Raw genomic sequence first — 18,500 nt, forward strand, 5'->3', positions numbered from 1 at the left:
GTGAGGTTGGACGCAGGAGTAACGAGCCAACCGAACGGTGGGCAACTCTGTCCACCGTGATGCCAAATACAGTTCTGTGTGCAGGGGCAAGCTTGACCCCGGTCCCGGCATGGACAGCATACTGTATGTTGACAGAGGCCTTTGTTATGCAGCAGAAATGAGAATGAGACGTCTGTCTGTGCCGCTGTGGCGTTTACAAAGAGAGACAGTGACAGAGAAAGAGAGGAAGGATGCTCCAGCCTCATTACATTCAGTGCACTTCCGTTCTGGCTGCTTCATCCAGGGTGACTCCAGTGTGCAAGGTGAACCAGACAGGAACAATACGATTAATCAAACACGCCTCTCCTTGAAGAGCCTTTTCCTCTGGGTCGCAAATTTGCTTCCCGAGGGCACTGGCTGACGTCATGGCGACTGATAAAAGAGAATGGGTGACCCCTGTGTGAGCCTCCACCGTTTTGCGTCCCGTGAACAGTCGGAAACAAACATCTGACCCTCATTTCATGCTGGTAGAGTCGGAAAAGCACAGTGGTAATGTAATTTGGCACGGCGTCTAAGTGCTTCTTTGTGCTGCTCCGTGAATGCCGTCATTTGATATAAAATCACAAATTAGTTGGAAATTGATAATTACACTGTGGGTGTCTGTTGCACATCCAAAAATGCATTAAAGTCATGAGGTGAGGTTAAATGAAGAGACTGAAAAACCCAAACTGCAGAGACGTTGGAACAAGAGAGGCATTGACTGAGTCACAACACACTAACATGCATGAGAGTTCGCCTCAGATTCGTTTTTCAGTGTAACCAGACATAACAATGCCTGTGTTGAATCTACACGAGGGAAAAGTTTGTTTGCGATTTATTAGCACGTGAATAATTTAACACCACAACCAGGCTTAAAAAGGCATGTTTTCTTTGGAAAAAAAAATTAATAATAATCACCCAAATTACACCATTTATAGTAAACCAGGTATTGTAAAAATATATATTACTTTTAAATTGCCAATTTTATTTTTTATTTTGTTTTACATTTCTGTTGGTCCTTGAACTAATCATATGCACCAAATGCTTCCGTGAGGAAAAATAATCAAATCTAAGCCAGCCATGATTGTGCTGTTTCCATAGAGGTGGAGGATCTACTGTTCCAGTGATAAAAAAATAAAATAAAGCCAACTGTTTGTAAAAATGTGACAGGAGTAAAAACTGCGTTGGGGTTCAGATGGTTAAACAGTGAAAGTTCATAACTTCCATTCAAAAAGCAGTAAATTTAGGAGCATATTGTAAGTTTGATAAAGAAAAGAGTTCGAGAGTTCAATATGATGCATGCTGGAATTCCCCATGCAACATGGAGACACAATGCCACATGACTATGTAAATTATCTCTCTTTATCCACAGAGGTTTTCATATATTCAGCGAATATTTTGCACATAGCTGATTCTTAATGGGCACATGGTTGCTAGGAGATATGCGATGCTGGGCTCAGTAGCTGGGCCTTGCAACAACAAACACCCACAATACGAGAGATCACAGTTGCTCTGCACCTCGTATGCACACGGAGCAACAGGTGCACTGTTTAACATTTGGTATATTTCGCCTCGACTCATTGCGGTGTTTACGTGTTGCAGCAAAGATCCTACTTTGATGCGTAACAGTAGCATTTTCTTTGACGCCCTGGCCAGACATGCATGCTTCGTGTCAAAGCACCGTGGAGCAACCACCATGTCAAAAGGCACGAGGATAGGTCCCCGAGGCAGCAGTGTAAACCGTAATTGCCGCTGACAGCTCGTTGGCAGAACACAGTGTATCCCGTTTCTCGGCCGGGATGAGACAAAAGACACAAGGACAAAAGATGCGTCCCATTCCTTTCATTAGCTCATGTTCGCTCTCTGCTGTCTTTGTCCTAATACCAATTAAAAACAGGGCTTTTCTAATGCACCAGGACATCGCCCCTGGATAAAAGCTTTGATTCGGTGTTTGTTTTTGGGAGGGGGGGGGGTGCAGCAGGAGGAGGTGGGCACTGCGCTCCACTTGCACGAGGACAAAGTGAAGCTTGTGAATGTAGGGGGTCAGTCTTTGCACAAGAGAGTCCCTGGGTTTGTTCTGGGATCGCCTTGTTAGTCATGTTCAGCCAAGGCGGTGGGACATGGGAGGACAGAGCTCCCCGGCTGGCGGGACCTCATCTCTGTTCACCGGGTTCAGAGAGGGTGCGGCATTGTGTTAACACGCCGCCGAGGTGCATTTTGCAATCGGCCACAATTTCGTAATTGGGCTTTAGAGGATAGAAACAACATGCCGGTACAAGTGGTCCGGCAGACAAAAGTGACAATAAGGCTCGAAATTACCCTCGATGAGGCCCGTGCACCTTTCTGGATGACCACCGCACAAAAGAGGCAGCGGCTGTTTCATGCATGCACTCGTCCCGTGCTCCATTTTTAGCTGCACAACACACGGCAGCGAACCGCTCAATCGTGAACAAGGGGGGAAATCAGCACAGGACACCAAAAATAATGATTGTTTGTTCGCCATGCAGGCATGTGTGCATATCTTGTGTGTGTGTGTGTTTTCTAAAAATAGACTCGGGGATAAGCCGGGCCCTCGTTATTGCAGTGAAAGCTTTTAACCCCTTCACCCCTGGATTTAAGCTGAGTGACGTGCGTGCATTTGGAGGAGAGGATGAAAAGGGGTCACTGAAACAGAGTAAATGTTTATCTAATGCATGAACCATCTATAAACTTTACATCTCTATAGGCAACCGCTGCAGAAAAGCTTCAACTTTAATTCTGTAAACTTTTGAAAAGAAGCTACATTATTCACAGTCCTTCTCAACAGATATATATCTAACAAAAGCCCGGGAAGACTACAACTTTATTGGGACAGTACCTCAGTGTCCTCACTTTCTTTTACTGGTGGGAAAAGACATTCAATTTCTATTTACCAGCCAGTACAAGCTGCTGATCTTCCAGTCCTAAGTTTGTCCCCTAAATCTATGTGCCACTGCTTCCCTGTCTATAGTATCTGGCAGGTGTAATGAACAAAACAAATCCATAATATGGATTTATAGCTTCAGATCTGTGTGCATACTCTTCTGCAGCGTCCTGAAAAAGATCATCAAATTATTCAGAAGAGTGAAAGTTGTCAAATTGGGGAATGTGAAATCATGAGGCAAGAAAAAAAAATTACTTTCTGTCCCTGCCACCTACAATGAGGCAAAATACAGCAGCAGGGTGCAGAGTTTTATTAAAGCTTGCTCTAATAAACCTACCAGATTAGTTTTTGGTCACGACAACAATTACCTTGAAGGTATGAAACCCAGAGACAGAAAACTTTACACTGCTGCCGGGATTCTTTCTTCTTTAAAAAGGACAGGCAGAGACAACGCAGACTTCAACCCAACAGGTTAAAATCCTCAGGGAGCAAGCGTTTGATGCACCGCTGGGACTCGCCTCTTCAAGGTGATGTCACTGTGTATTTGTGAGTACGTACGTGCATACATTAGCACTGGGGGAGGAAAAAAAAAACGTCCTCCAGGGTGTACACGCGTGTGTGTCTCTACGATGTCTTTATGTCACCGGCAGTCTCTTGGCACTCCTGACGAAACTCCCTCCTGACCAGGGAGTGAAAGTCCACTCACAAGTACACACAAAAAGACAATCTGGAGCTCCAAACTGATGCTCAGAAAAACGTAAGTGACACAGAAGAAAAATGCTTCTTCACCATCTGGCCAAGAGTTTTTTGGAGCACATCAATACCACTCTCATGTCTTTCAGATGGGGCAAAGGAGACTTTGCATCACACATTGCCAGGCTTGTTATTTTGCTTTACTTCCAGCATCGAAGCTAAACCGAGCTAAGCTAATCAACTGTTAATAGCAACTTTTTATTTACCGTACAGACACGAGTGGTTTCAATATTCTCATCAAACTGTCAGCATGGCCGAATCCGCGTTTGTATTTTCTAAAGTGTCTAACTGTTCCTTCAATATATAATACTAAAATGATCACGTCAGCAGTGTTTGACGTTGGTGGAAACTACTGAACTTGCTGCTGTGCGGTCTCTTCTCATGGAATATTAGAAACATTCACTACAAGCCAAACTAACGATCAGGAAGCCTTCATCTACTTCACTCAAGCGCCAGAATTCCTCACAGAGAAAAAAAAAAAAACGGTATAATTTAGAGAAGATTATGCACATCTGCCGGGAGATTTCAAATGATGCAAAAGTGGCATCTGTGTATTATGACTGTAATGATGTGTTTTGGACTAAAAAGTGTACTAGATTGGATCAGTTGGACCTTTGCTGACTTGACCGGACCGTTTCTGTCAGACTTTAATTGATCTGTGATGAACTACGAGGCTGCAGGGCGGTTTGTTTGTTTCTTTGTGGTCTGACAAATTGGATTTCCTGTCTATCTCTACTGCTCCTATGTAATACTCTTAAAAAAAAAAAAAAAAATCATCTTTAAGTTATATAATAGATTTATTAAATTTTCGAGTTCAAAAGTTGAAATGAATGAGAAAACTGAAAGAACATTTTGTTGTAGGACCCTGAAAACTACCCAAAGGTAGAAAGGTGTTCTGTATGTAAAATGATTTTCGGTCTAATATAAGGTCTGTGAGTTACAACTAATGCCCACTAAAAGAACTGTCTTGCAATAAATCCCACCGTCATGGAGGTTGTAATGTCCCCTTTTCGTTAATACGGTTTTAGAGAGGTGTTGAATCAACTTTACGATCATTATGGAAGATGTAGTTTGTGGTGCTGCACTTGCACAGTTGGCTAACCAGCTTCAGAACTTTAAACTTTTCTCAATTTCAATTATTATATTTCATAGAGGAAGAACTGAGTGTCTGTGTTCGTATCCGTGTCACATCACATTAGGCTCTCGCTCTCGACAGACACCCTCAGGAAGAAATGAAAAGTCACCACAGCAATAAAGCCTCAGAAACATACAGGCTGTACAGTTAGCGCTTACTGTATATCTGGATTTAGGGCTTTGGTTTACCAGGACGGAAGTATTTGATAAATACTTATTGAAGCTGGCAGCTATAAGAACAGAACTGACTTGACTCTTAAATCATTGTTTCATCCGGGTCCATAAATCTCAACACAGCTTTGTACAACACACAAATCTGCATATGTAATGCACAAATCTATAGATGCCCAAAGCCTGAAAAGAATTATCTAATCTTGGTTACCAGCCCAAACAATCCAATCTCCTCCTGACCTTCCTCATTCGTGTTTACTTTACTTTATTTTCCTCTCTGATTCGTAGTGTTTCCAGGCTGTGTAAACCTAGAAACGGACGCTTGTAACCTAGATACGGCTGAGCCTTCGAGGAAAGGAGCACTGTGTCAAGTTCACCAGTTCATAGCCATAAAAGGCGCTCACGCCCACACAAACCCTGCAAAATAAAGCAGTAAAAACATCTAATCTGAACACACTTCTTGTCCCGCTGCAGACATGCTTTTCATAGTTGCCGTGGTATGTGCTCATTTCTAATTTTCCTGCATACAACCATTTGAAGTTCGACCCTCTCATTCACAAATACTCTGGCACTTATTTAGCAAACGCTCACTGGCCTCAGTGTGTGTGTGTGTGTGTGTGTGTGTGTGTGTGTGTGTGTGTGTGTGTGTGTGTGTGTGTGTGTGTGTGTGTGTGTGTGTGTGTGTGTGTGTGTGTGTGTGTGTGTGTGTGTGTGTGTGTGTGTGTGACTCATGCGCAGAACTAGTTGTTTCTCCAGTGGTAAACAACGCAGACTTTCCTGGAAAGCTTCTGAGTAAGACGAAAACAAATCGTTACCAGCAAGTGGCATCACCTTTCTGTCTTTACGGAGACACTATTTTCACCCAAAGCTCGCCCTGCCTGCATTGAATTTCACAACCGACCATCCGAGGCGAACCCTCGTCTTTCCCTGTAAATATAAGCAATCAAAATAAACTGTCTTCTTTCTCTGTTCATACCGACCGACTGTTTGATGTGAGGTAGCTTTGCATCCTTTGAAACAGTGGCAATCAAAAGCTTTGGTGTGCATCAGTCAGTCTAAGTGTATGTAAAGTCCCTCTGGTGGGTTTTGTAGCCTCGACATGCTTGTGAACATGTAGATTAGAACTCAGCTGACGATAAATAGTCATTATTTTAAACCGCCTGTTATAATTATATGTTGACTGTCTTCTTTATTCTAAGGATAGTGAAGGTTTTGAAATAAACAAATAATTTTCTTTTAATTTGGGCTTTTTTTCCCTTTTTTTTCTTTGAACATACAAATTTGTAATGAAATCAAGAAGTTTTGACCCATTTGTACATTATACGTTAGTTTATAATGGAGCAGATTCACAAACTGTGGTATGTGGACCAGTGGTGGTACGCAAGAGCCTGGCAGAAAGGTCTAACAACTGCACTCCAACTGGAACCCAGTCCAAAATATGATCATTCATTTTCACTTTATACAAACAAAATAAACACAAAGCATTACAATGACGTGAAAGAGAAGTTAATGATTTTAAATAATATAGAAATCGAATTTGCCTGTGCTTTAGCCACAGAGAGTTATGTCACGTCACGTCTGACGTTGCATAATGCTTGACACGGTCAGATTCGGCCTCTTCAGTCGTTGATTTCAGAGACATTTTGAAATGGATACGAGGCCCAAAAATAAAAACGTTGAGAGGAAAGTGGCGACTCTGGAGCTGACGGGTCAGACGAACCTTTTAATGCTGAGGAGGAGTCGACAGGTGAGCATCAAAAGAAAGTCGCCCTGAAACAACATTGTTGTCATTCAGCCTTTCAGGGGTTCGGTTAAAGTGGTGACTTTTTATTTAAAAAATGGTTTCTACAGTGGGGGGGAGTGGTGATTCAGAGATTTGGTTTTGTGCATAGTGGTCTTTAACCTTCTTCTCGGTGTGTGGCACATGTGGTTTGCGTAGTCACCCTCTTCATCTGAACAGAGGGGGACCCAGATTGTCAGCAGGAACTGTGTGCAAGTGACCACAACCACAAAGGGGCCAGAGTGGGAATCAAAGGAAAGACGCTAACATGAACGCTGAGTTTAGACAATGAAAGGGACACTGCACGGCAAAATAAACTGTTACAGTGGAAATGAATCACAAACAAGCGATCAAAATAAATAAAAAGGCGAAAACAAATTTTGGTCTTGGTTTGCCGGCTGAGTGGTCGCCTCTTATCGCGCTAATGTTTTGAATCTGTGCTTCAAGATGTTTGACTTATCATTGAATATCACACCTTTAGCCAAATAGACAATTCCTCCTGAGCGTGACATTTAGAGAAACCAACACATGGCCAACATGTTAGCTAATTGCTAAAATGAGTGTAAAACAAATGTCACCAGCTAATGTGCTAAAGCTGTCGGTACACACAGTAATCACTCCTGTGCAAACACACCAGCCTGTTTGCTGATATGCCGGCAGAAAAGTGATGCGTAGGGCCTTATCAGCCTGACCGCTTTTGTTCTGGAAAACAAAAACCCGACAAAAGCGTTTTACATTTCACTTTTCTGGGAAGAGATTTATGGAAAATTATATTTAATCTAAAAATCCCACCGCTGCTGTAATAAAGAAAATGAGTAAGTCCTGGATCAAAAACGTGCGCGCTAGTAAGCTCATTTACAGATTACAAAAATGGCACATAAGCAGGCAAGCACGCCAGAGCTGCTGCTGTTGCTGCTGCTGCTGTTGCTGCAAGAGGGTGAACCTGATGGGCAAACACACACACACACACACACACACACACAGCTTTACTCAGAGGGCTGGTAGATGATTGGAAATAAGTGCAAAGCGAGCTCAGAAAAAAGTTGGCAGCTTCGGATCACACTGCAAATGCAAGAGTACAACAAAACCGCGGATCTGAAAGTCTTGCTGTTCACCCCGAGAACAAAACCAATGTTGTTCAATTACACTCAATATAAAACAAATTCAGTTTAATGGTAGTAGCGGCAGAAAGCCGTGACTCAACTTGAAGCCGCGGGATTAATCTTCTTGCGTCTATTAGTCAAAAAAAGCAACTATGGGCAGAGAAATTGAACAGATGCGTCTCTCTAAGCAGAACAAATTCCTCACCTTGCACTTTCTCATGTCTGTAAATATCACTGTCACTAACAGATCCAAGAAAAAGGAAGTCAAACGCACGAGCCTGACAAGTGCCACACGGTCACAGTGCCGCACATTTTTCACATTTCTTTAAATGTGTCTTGGCTGTCTGGTTGCGTCTCTCTCCGTGCACCGACATCCAACAAGTGTGTCTCCGAGCTGTCATTCACGTAAGACAAGCAACACCTCAAGCCGACGCCCACGCTCGGCAGCACCGCGAGGGCCGAGGATCGTCCCCTCGGACGGATTCACAGAGGCAAACAAGACAGTGAGCAGTCGCTGCAGGTAGGAGTGGGATGTCCTGATTTCACACGGAGCATCGCGGCTATTTTTGTTTTGGTGAGAGGTGAGTTAACAAGGGGGACACGCAGATCCTGGGGCGTCCAGCGGGAACGACTAACTGAAGATCGAGGTAATATTTCAGAAAAGAACACTTACTTCTGAAATGAAATCTCAGGTCACAGATTACTAGTTACACTATTAAAAACATTTTCTTCAAACTGACAAGCAGGTCAACTCCGAGCCGAGTGATGACTCTTAATAAATATCTCCTCATCTTGTCCGACGACGTGGCCAACCGCCTCGGTGTGGATGCTCAGATCTATGCACGCTGATTTGATTGGCAGACGAGAGGCGGTGCGAATTCAAACAAAACAACCAATCAAAACCGAGGATCAAAATCTGAGCTCATGCTGCCAAACGAATGGAGCCTGTCCAGATGAAGGCAGATGGCGAAAAGATGCAAAACCTCAGAGTGCATATTATATTCCACATATAGGATTTCACTGAACCTAATATATATTCAAATATAACCTCTTGAACAGTAACTGTGATTTGATTACATATTTTTTTCTCAGTAACTGTCAGACTACAGTTAAAATTACATTTAATCACAATGTTTCACAAAATAATTTTAAAAAAATTAACAGTTTAGTGAGTTAAACCTTGTAATTAATCAAATTTGTGAATATGATTTGATAATTTCATCATACTTTACTTTCATGCATTTCAAAGAGATGAACACACCTCTGATCAGCTGACATGTCACTTTACCAAGATATCACTGTCAGAATCATTTGTCAGGATTAGCAGGGCCTTGGTTTTGTCAGCTCTGTTGGTAACGGAGGTGAGTGAACGTGTAAAGGAATTAGAAGAGGCCGTCTACTGAAAACTGTTGAGCCGCTCTAATCTGAGGTTGATCCAACAATATAATGCGCTCGGCCGTACTTGGGGAAAGGGAGAGGGAGTCGACACCACATCAGGAGTGTCATCTCTGCACGGGCTGTAGTCAACTCAAAAAGCACACGGCACAGAAATATCCTCTCCACCCTCCTCAGTGTGTTCACATGTTTCAGTGATGGAGATGTTGGAGGGCTGAAGGCGCCGGCTGAGGCTGCAGCTCGCTCCTGTCCCTCGGGGACCTGGTGGTTGCCTCAGCTGTGGTATTTATAGTGCACACACTCCCAGGTGTGTACAAAGTAAACACGGTGGACACTGTCAGGTACCACAGCGACCGGGGCGGGAAGCAAACCTCCTCATCTGCCAGCTAGTTACCAAATTATTTATCAGCTCACTAAAACACAAGCCAGAGCTTCTAAACTGAGCTTGATTAGGTGTCAAAGAGGAAAGTAGACTCTCTTAATGAGCCAGTGTTATGGACTTTGTCTCTCACCCTCCGGAGCTCATTCATATTGAATAAAGCCCATTAAGAATGATAAAACCAGATTAAAATGTTTTATTGCGTTTTGGCGAGATAGATCTGTCTCTGTTCGTAATCAAAATGTTCGCATATATCAATGCGGCAGATTTAGCAGCACAGATTCTCCTTAATGTGACTGTAGTGAGGAGTTAAATTCTCATTACTCCCCACGACAGTTAAAAATTTAGTTGAAGATTCACACTGTGCTTCAGCAGCGAGAATCTCTTCTATAATCTCTCAGCCCCATTTTACACAAGAAGTTTAAAAATGATTTTTAATCTCGTGTTTTTCTTGTTAGTTGTGCACATAGACGAGGACACTGTGTCTCTTACCTTGGTGGCTGTGTGATGTCATCACTGACAGGTCGGTCAGGTGGGTGTCCACGCAGTGCGGCGAGCTCGGTGTGTGCGTGTATTGCCGAACAGATGTGTGTGAGCGTTCAAGAGCAGATGTGATTTACTGAACAGGGAGTCAACCAGGAGGTTGTTATCCTGCCAAAACTGCGGAGAGTGTGTTTGAATGCGTGTTCGGGGCTGATCCAACAACCGGGACGCTCGAACAGGAAACAGGAAGCAGACGTCCGGCAGCAGCGGCAGCCAATCTCCATCAGAATATCGATTCAGCTTCTCCAATCAGTGAGGTCGCTCGCCGTCTCACACAGGTACCAACCTATGAGAAAAAGGACAATGTTACTAACTTCTGATGAAAAAAACACCAGGTTTCATCTGATATCTGAGGGTTTTTATCTACACTGGTTTAAAACCCTCACTGGAGCAGCATATAAAGAAGTCAGTCTGATCTGCATTTGCACCGATGGCAAACGAATCGGGTATCAGCTCCAACTGAAAACACAGTTTCTTGGTCATTCTAGAAATCTGCGTTTCCACTATTAGTTTCAATTATTCGGTCAGGGTGTTAACTCACATTAAAATGATGTCACAGACTGTGAAAGAAGGAAGTGCGAAAATGACAGTTCTGGTATCGGGTCTGAACACAGTACGAGTGGTGGAACTGGGAGTAAAAAAAAAAAAAAGCTGTAGAGATGCATCCTTTTAACGCCTCTTACACACACACGCAGCCCGTTTTCCACTTATTCACAGCATTGATCTTTTAATGTCATTGATTTGGAGATGACAACCGATGACTGAAGTCTTGGAGTCCATTTACTGTATTGACCTGATATGGCTTAAAATAACTCTGACAGTTTTACGTCATCGAAAGAAATTATACTTAAATATTGAACAGGAAATCAGGAAAAATGTGCATTAAAGGTTAACAGCAAAGTAAAAAAAAAAAAAAAAAAATCATCTTTATGGGCCTTGTTTTGTTTTTGTAATTAAACCTTTACCATATTATCATCAATTAATAATCTCATGGTTTCAGCCCTAAAGCAGTCTTAACCAGAGTAAACAACGTAAGCAACCAGTTAGATAAGTTATGACATCCGACCTTCAACAAATAGATGAATTTGAATTCTACTTTAATCTGTTATCAACATCTTTATTTCCTGGTTTGTGTTTTTTGTTTGTTTAATCTGGCCAGTTTCTGCTCCCTGAAATTCACCTGAGGGTTTTTCAGAGTAAAACACTGTTGCCATGCAGATCCAAGACCACTGTTAGGAAATCAATACAAGTTCAACCGTACACAGCAGGAAGCTGTAAACCAAACTGGCAATAAATTGCTTGTCCCTGACGTGGTTTCTCTTTGACTGCTGGTGCTCCAGGATTTTAAAAGAAATATGTAAATAGTATGATTCACTTTCACTATGAGTGCAATAGTCACGTTACAGTCTCACCAACATGAGTTTCAAAATGAAGAAAAACATTGATTCCTCTATTTTGTTTAGGGACAGCTGCTCTTCTTAATTTTTTGAGGTAACTGGTTGGTCTTTTTTTTGGATGTTTCTGAATATAAATGATTGTTCCTTTCTTTGTTTTGTTCGGAGAGTAGCCTGAATTCCTTGAGCCCGGAGCGGTAGTGTCAGTTGTAATCACAGCTCGAAGCCCAGAGCATCAAGTCGACTTCTCCACTACAAATAGAAGGGGTGAAACTGCCCTAGGGCGAGGTGGGTAAAGGGGTGGGGGGGGGGGGGTGGGTGGATGGGACGGGAGGGGGGGGGGGGTAGCGTGCATGTTCACGCCCTTGTGTGTGTTGGCAGAGGTCTCCGAGGTCCTCTGAAGCAGGATGGATATGCGTGCGTGTGTGTGTGTGTGTGTGTGTGTGTGTGTGTGTGTGTGTGTGTGTGTGTGTGTGTGTGTGTGTGTGTGTGTGTGTGTGTGTGTGCATTAAAGAGTAGGGGGTGGGTCTCAAGACGAGAGGGCCAGACAGTGCAGCCGCAGGACAAATTGTCCCCCCAAAAAAGTCGGTCACTGCACAGCGCACGCACACTTTGTGATGGAAAAGCAAAGCAAAGCGGGGCGGGGCGGGGAGGGGCGGGGGTGGGATGGGATGGGGGGTGGGGGGGTGGGTCATGGGGAGAAGCTGACACTCCAGGGGGGCTTCATGCAACACCATTCTCCCAGGGCATCTCATCTGTCTCGGGAAGGGTATTCATGTGTGTGTCCAGGGCCATTGTCCCTAAAATGGGCTTGCTTGATGCAGGGTGACAGATCTGGGGGGACGAGCCCTGAAGCCCAGAGAGAAGAAATAATAGAAAACACAGACCTGGATATGGATTAAAGGAAAATTAGAGCAACGTTATGAAAGAATAGCTCAAAAAAAAGCACCAGCTAACGTGGAATAAACACATATTTTTGTATTCATTGTGATGGCTGCTATAAATGGGCCAAACAGGAGGGTGCACTAAGTAAGCCTAACCCTGCACCCCCTCCAGTCCAAACACAAACTCCCCCAACATACCTAACGACAAAAAAAAAAAAAAAAAAAAAAAAAGTATATCACCATTTCTCACTACTATTTCCGGATACAAACCATCTCGTGCGCTAAGCGACACTTTAAACCAGCCGTAGCGTGCTGTTTTGATGTTGCTTTAACAGCTTCAACAACCCGTACGCCCCCATTCACAAAAAAAGAGAAGGAAAAAAAAAAAAAAAGAGAGATTGACGCATGCAGAGAATTACCACCGCCCATCCCGAGCCATTCACACACACTCAAACACACTCACGCAGGCCTGTACCTCCGTTTTACACCTTCTTCTTGCATGTAAAACGACTAACAGGCGACAGACACCATGAACTACTATGAACATTGCATTGAAGCCTAAGGCTCGGCCGTGCACTATAAATAGCTCAGCAACAATCGGCATAATAAACATCGCCTTTCCTTTCCTTTGCACACCCCTCCTCCCTCCCTCCCTCCCTCCCTCCTTGTTGCCTACACACTTCCCGCCCGCAATAGTGCAATAAACCGTATAGAAATTATAAAGCGAAACGCTTTTTAAGATGTGAAATTCGTTCCTACCGCGTTCAGATCGCGATCGGGCTCAGAGGCAGCCGATAAAAAAATATAAAAAAAATACAACCGGGAAGCCGAAAGCGAAGAGGAGCAGAGTGGAAACTTCAGCCGGACATTGTTTTGATGAATCCTGTCTGTTGTGCGTCGCATCCCCTGCCTGAATATCAACATCAAACGCGGGCGCGCCACATTCATCACGAGCTCACCTCCACGGGCCGCGGGCAGCCCAGTCGTCCCAACATGTGTCCTTTTATTTCTCTCCCATGTTAAGGGTTTTTTTTTTTTTTTTTTTTTTTTTTCTCTCAGCGCTGAGGGGAGGAGTAGGGGGGGGGGATCGAAAAAAAAAACAAAAAAAAATTCATCTCCTGACAGATTCCGCCATACTGGATTTTTTTGTTCCAGCCCCAGCGTCACATGGAGCGCCCCTGCGTTTACCAGAGGCGGGGTCAAGCCTGATGAAAATGTGATCAGCTCCGAGGATACGTTTTGGATGAAAGGTTGGGACTATGGCTGTGTCATTAATCAGGAAAAAGGCGTGTCCTGTAGTCCCGCATGCAGTTCCTGAGTGTCTGATGTAGTCACTAACTTGCTTTAATAACTTTTTCCTATCCCCTTACAGATCCATAATATGCATATAGGAGCTTACGTTTCTGTATATTCAATATTGCCTACTAATATTGCCTCCTGCAGGATTTTTTTGGACACTCCATGTCCAGTTTTGCTTCATTTAATCCCTAAAATACAATATTTTCTTTCCTATTTGTACCGGGATTTCCTGTATATCAGTGAGGAATTATAATAACTTTATTTTTTTTTAATTTTTTTTTTATCCTTATTAACATCGATAAGTGTGTTTGCACCACTCAGGTTTAGTTTACACCAACTTGATATTACTTTATGGTATTTTTCTCCATTGTGATCATTTTAGCTCTAATATATCAACAAACCCTTGTCGTGTCAACATGTTTTGTACATTTCCTATTTTGTTTATTAAAACATGTATGTTGTAAATTACAAATAAAGCTACTTGGTGCCTGAGATCTATCACAACATTGCCAACCTTCCTGGCGTTATTCAACACTTTCTATTAGTAGTGGCAAAATGAAACAAACATTTTTATTTAATTCTTGCTCATTGCAACAAGAAGCCTGCTGCCTGCTGTAATCCGATATGACTTTATTTCCATTGCCTTATATTGGATTTTGCATCTCAACAGCCACCCACAGGCAACACTGCAACACCACCGCCTGTTGTAGTTGACTCGATTACTGTAATATGCTAACCGGCTTCTACATAGGCTGCATCTGCAGGCAGAGACGGTGTTATTATCCAATGAGTGCAGGTAGACTACACAGCTCTGATCGCCGTTAAGTCTGCTCTCATGCCTCCGGGCCCCTTTGACGGCTCACTGAAGTTCACTGAGAAATTTTGGAAGGATTAGACTATGGGCTTGAAAGAGGCAGGCCGACTAACCAAAGAGGAAAAGTGGCTGAAAAAGCACCGATACCGTTTATCTTTAGTTTTCCAATCACCTTTCCTTTACTTTTAGCTTTTAAAAATTGTTTAACCATTACTTTTAGTTGACTAGTTCGACCTTGTAGTTGTTGATTATAATGTGACGGCATTTATATAGGTCATTATTATTTCTCTTTCACGCTCCTCCTCTACAGGGAGGTCAGACGTCATGGTGACCAGTGAGTCCCCATCTTGCTCAGGGCACCTCAGCCTATGACCTCGGGGCGGGGCGGGGGAGGGTGGGGGGGGGGGTCTGATGCTCACTGGCTCCCGTCCCGACCTGCCCTTTGTCACCATCGACATTTTTAATATTCAGAAGAGCTTCTTGTATTGTGTTTAACTTGGCCCCAGCTTTGTGTTCCTTCACTACAACTTGTACTAATCGGGATCGCTCCTCTTTTTGGAGAGCACGGGGAAGGCCCGTCAGGACAGCCGTATCCATAGCAACAGAGGCTTATAATTTGGAGCTTCGGTTACGTAATGGCGGTCGGTCTTGGAGGCATCTCTGATGTTGTGCTTGAGTAAGCTCTTTGGGGCTTTTAACCTCAGAGCTGTCTGACTGCAGACCTTCTTTCTCTGTGTATCCATGAACACAAACATAAGATAAGTTTTCCACTTGAGATAATTTAGACTTAGTCTTCCAGTTTAATTCATGTTTGTGAAGGCCACCTAAATACTTTCTGCTTCTCTCCAAACAACAAAAACTAGAACGGCAACCTTAAAACTTGCATCGAAAACTTTTGAAATTATAAATTAAAACCCCATATAAGCTGATGAATAGCATATAAGTTTAAAGAAATTGTATTAGCAGGCATTTAGGCACAATGTTACTTAAAGCAAAATATCATGCAGGTCTAATATTTAAGATTTGCAAAATTAACACAAAACAATGTTTATTTTTTGCAGGTTTTTAGTTGTAATTGAAAGTATTTTGATCTGCTGCTAGATTAAATAATCAATCAAAATGAATTTGATCGTGAAGGGAACATGAATGTGTGCTTGTGTGCAGGTTTAGTGGCAACCCATCACGCTACCACGGCTAAAAACGACACTATTTATTGTTGTTAACTAAGAAAATTGAATTCATAAAAGGCTTTAAAAGATGCATTGCTGGTCTGTTTTTCACCATAGTAAGGAAGCAGTATCACTGCATTGTCTCATACAAAAAGCTTTGAGTGCTGTGAAGGAGCACAAATTGCTCTTGATCATCTGCATCTGTATTGTTTTGTCTCTGGGCTTTTGCTGACGCAGGCATGCATAAAACACTCAAATGTGTGCATGTGTGTGTGTGTGTGTGTGTGTGTGTGCGCGTGTGTGTGTGTGAGTGAGTGAGTGCGTCCAGGGCAATGATGTCAAAGCAGGGATTAGATTGGTTTATATTGCCCAGAGCAGCACATTTGCAATTCAGTGAACACACTCGGGCTGCCAAATCGCTGAATATGTTAGTTTAACTATTTTGCATCCAGGGGAGAAGACCTCTGCCCCTTCTCTTTAAGGGTTATGTCATGTGTGTTACTATAAGTCCTGTGTTTTTTGGAGGACGATGCCTTTAGAGGCGTCTTACATGGCTCGGGCTAAAAACACAGCTCCTGAGTAATGATGTTCCAAAAATACACCATGTTTTCTGGCCAGCGGCTGGAAGAGGAGCCGTAATCAGGCTGGAAAGTCAACAAGGCGAGCGCGGAGGGCCTGCACAAACCTCCGCTCTGCTACCACAGCAGACACATCACACACAGGCTGTGGACCAGACCACTTGCAAAACACACACACACACACACACACACACACACACACACACACACACACACACACACACACACACACACACACACACACACACACACAACTGACTGTTAGTGGTTTAAGAAGGGAAGCCGTCGTCTCACCCAACACGGTCCCACATGAGTCACACGCGGCGTGCAGACAAAAGCGCTGCAGACCTCAGCGTCATAAAGAAGCTTTGCTTTGGCCAGCGAGGAAGAAAACACTTCTGAAACATCTCGCTGTGCTTTTAACAGAATGTGATGGGACTGCAAAATAACAGCTTCTTATACATATTGATGATATTATAAGTGTTCAGCAGTTCTCTTAAATTGCTTATATGTAAAAAAAAAAAAAAAAAAAAAAAAATTAGCCATGAAATCTTTCCAGGATGCCTTGAAACTGAAGCGATTAACAGAGAAAAGAGAGCAAAAGGAGCAATAAAGAGTTCTTGTTAAAAAGAAGCAGAGTCAAGGCTTCTTACAGTCGAGCCAGTTAGTCTAAAACTTTCCATCAAAGCCACGCTGAGCTGCATGGAATAATTACCTCTCACGCAGCAACAGCTCCCAGGCCTTATTGCTGATACTGTTTGTGTGTGTGTGTGTGTGTGTGTGTGTGTGTGTGTGTGTGTGTGTGTGTGTGTGTGTGCAGTACATGCACCTTTACACACACACACACACACACACACACACACACACACACACACACACACACACACACACACACACACACACACACACACACACAGGAGATGAATATGCTTCCATGTCCTGGTCAGGCCGAGTGTGTGTTTCCATGTGTGTGTGCCTATAAAGTAACAGCACCCCAGAGCGTCCTGCTTTTCAGATATAAACCAGCTTGTCGGGGTGATAAACCGAGAAATGTTGTTATGACGGGTCGCTCCTGGTCTCTGCTGTCCTGATGACGGCACAGAGAAAGCCCACCCAATGTGCTGCTGCACAGCGTCTGGGCAAAAACAGGCAGATTTAAAAGACAACCCACCAGTTCTGAACAAGGCATACTTCCTGTCACTTTTCAATTAGGTTAAAATGATTCCCTTAACTTGCAAACACACTTTTACAGCTGCAAATTAAGTCAAGTCTGGTTATAATTTTGACTAAACCAGAGAGGAGTTCAGTGTTAGAAGAAACACAAAGCAACATCACAACAACGTAGAAATACTCCAAAACAAATGCTACATTTAAAATCCTAAAATAAGATCTGTCTAAGAACGGGAGGGCTTGACCTTGGTTAAAACTCGGAGCTGAAAGAAGCTGCCTTTAAATAACAGAATGAATGTGCAGGTCAAGTTTTAAAATAAGAATGAACAATAACACTCAGGTTCTTCCCAAGACGTTCACAGTCAGATGCCTTAGAAGAATCACCACCAGGTCAAGATTTGTCCAGTACTGAATGGTTGAAAGAATACCTGCAAAACTAAAGGCCTTCCCATCAGCCTCAGGTGTTTACTTGTGCTTAGTGCTAATTTGCAAATGGATCACATGGTTTCTGATATGATATTTCCTCTCATTCCTGACCATAGGCTGTGTATAAAGTATGATCCTGACTGGCCTGTTCATCTGCCCTCCTTTTCTTTATTCAATTGTATTGTCAATCATTTTATTTATGGGCCATAATGCGTCAAAGAGCTGCTAAGCCTGAAAGAATTTCCTAAGTCTGGGTTTTTAATGGAGGCTGTGAGTGTCTCATGATGGTCTCGGTGCTGTTTCGGGGCAAAACGAGGACTACTTGCAATATTTCGGTGGGAAAACCAGTTCATTTAATTATATGGCAAAATATCAGCTTTTGAATAGGTATTTTTGTAACATTCACTAAAATCAATGGCCACGTAACCGTAATAAAAAATATCCAAAAATTTGATTCATACTCCGAAATGCATCTGACAATGTTATAGGGTTTTGAAATGATGTGAATAGGAGCTGAATGAAGGTCTTTACTGGCACGAAGGCCTGAAAAAACCCTGCAGAAACAGATTGATGAAGTTAAGAAGCTGT

At 43.0% G+C, this 18,500-nt stretch overlaps 1 protein-coding gene across 2 annotated transcripts in view; it reads right to left on the reverse strand.

Moving 5' to 3' along the window:
* LOC138628623 (histone deacetylase 4-like) overlaps window positions 1-13,730 on the reverse strand; it is a 52,380-nt gene extending 38,650 nt beyond the window's left edge. Inside the window, exons 1-2 of one of the 2 annotated variants that reach the window (XM_069711761.1) lie at window positions 13,416-13,730; window positions 10,128-10,464 (exon numbers count right to left, since the gene is read on the reverse strand). In XM_069711761.1, coding sequence (XP_069567862.1) covers window positions 10,128-10,149 — 22 coding nt within the window. In that variant the 5' untranslated portion in view covers window positions 10,150-10,464; window positions 13,416-13,730. Of the gene's footprint in view, window positions 1-10,127; window positions 10,465-13,215; window positions 13,375-13,415 lie in introns of those variants that run through there. The other variant, XM_069711762.1, reaches the window with a different exon arrangement.
* Window positions 13,731-18,500: the final 4,770 nt, after the last annotated feature.

Source organism: Brachyistius frenatus, unplaced genomic scaffold (genome assembly GCF_029030835.1).
Source record: "Brachyistius frenatus isolate BFR_SWC_R1_liver_20210118 unplaced genomic scaffold, ASM2903083v1 Contig_103, whole genome shotgun sequence".
NCBI lineage: Eukaryota > Metazoa > Chordata > Actinopteri > Embiotocidae > Brachyistius > Brachyistius frenatus.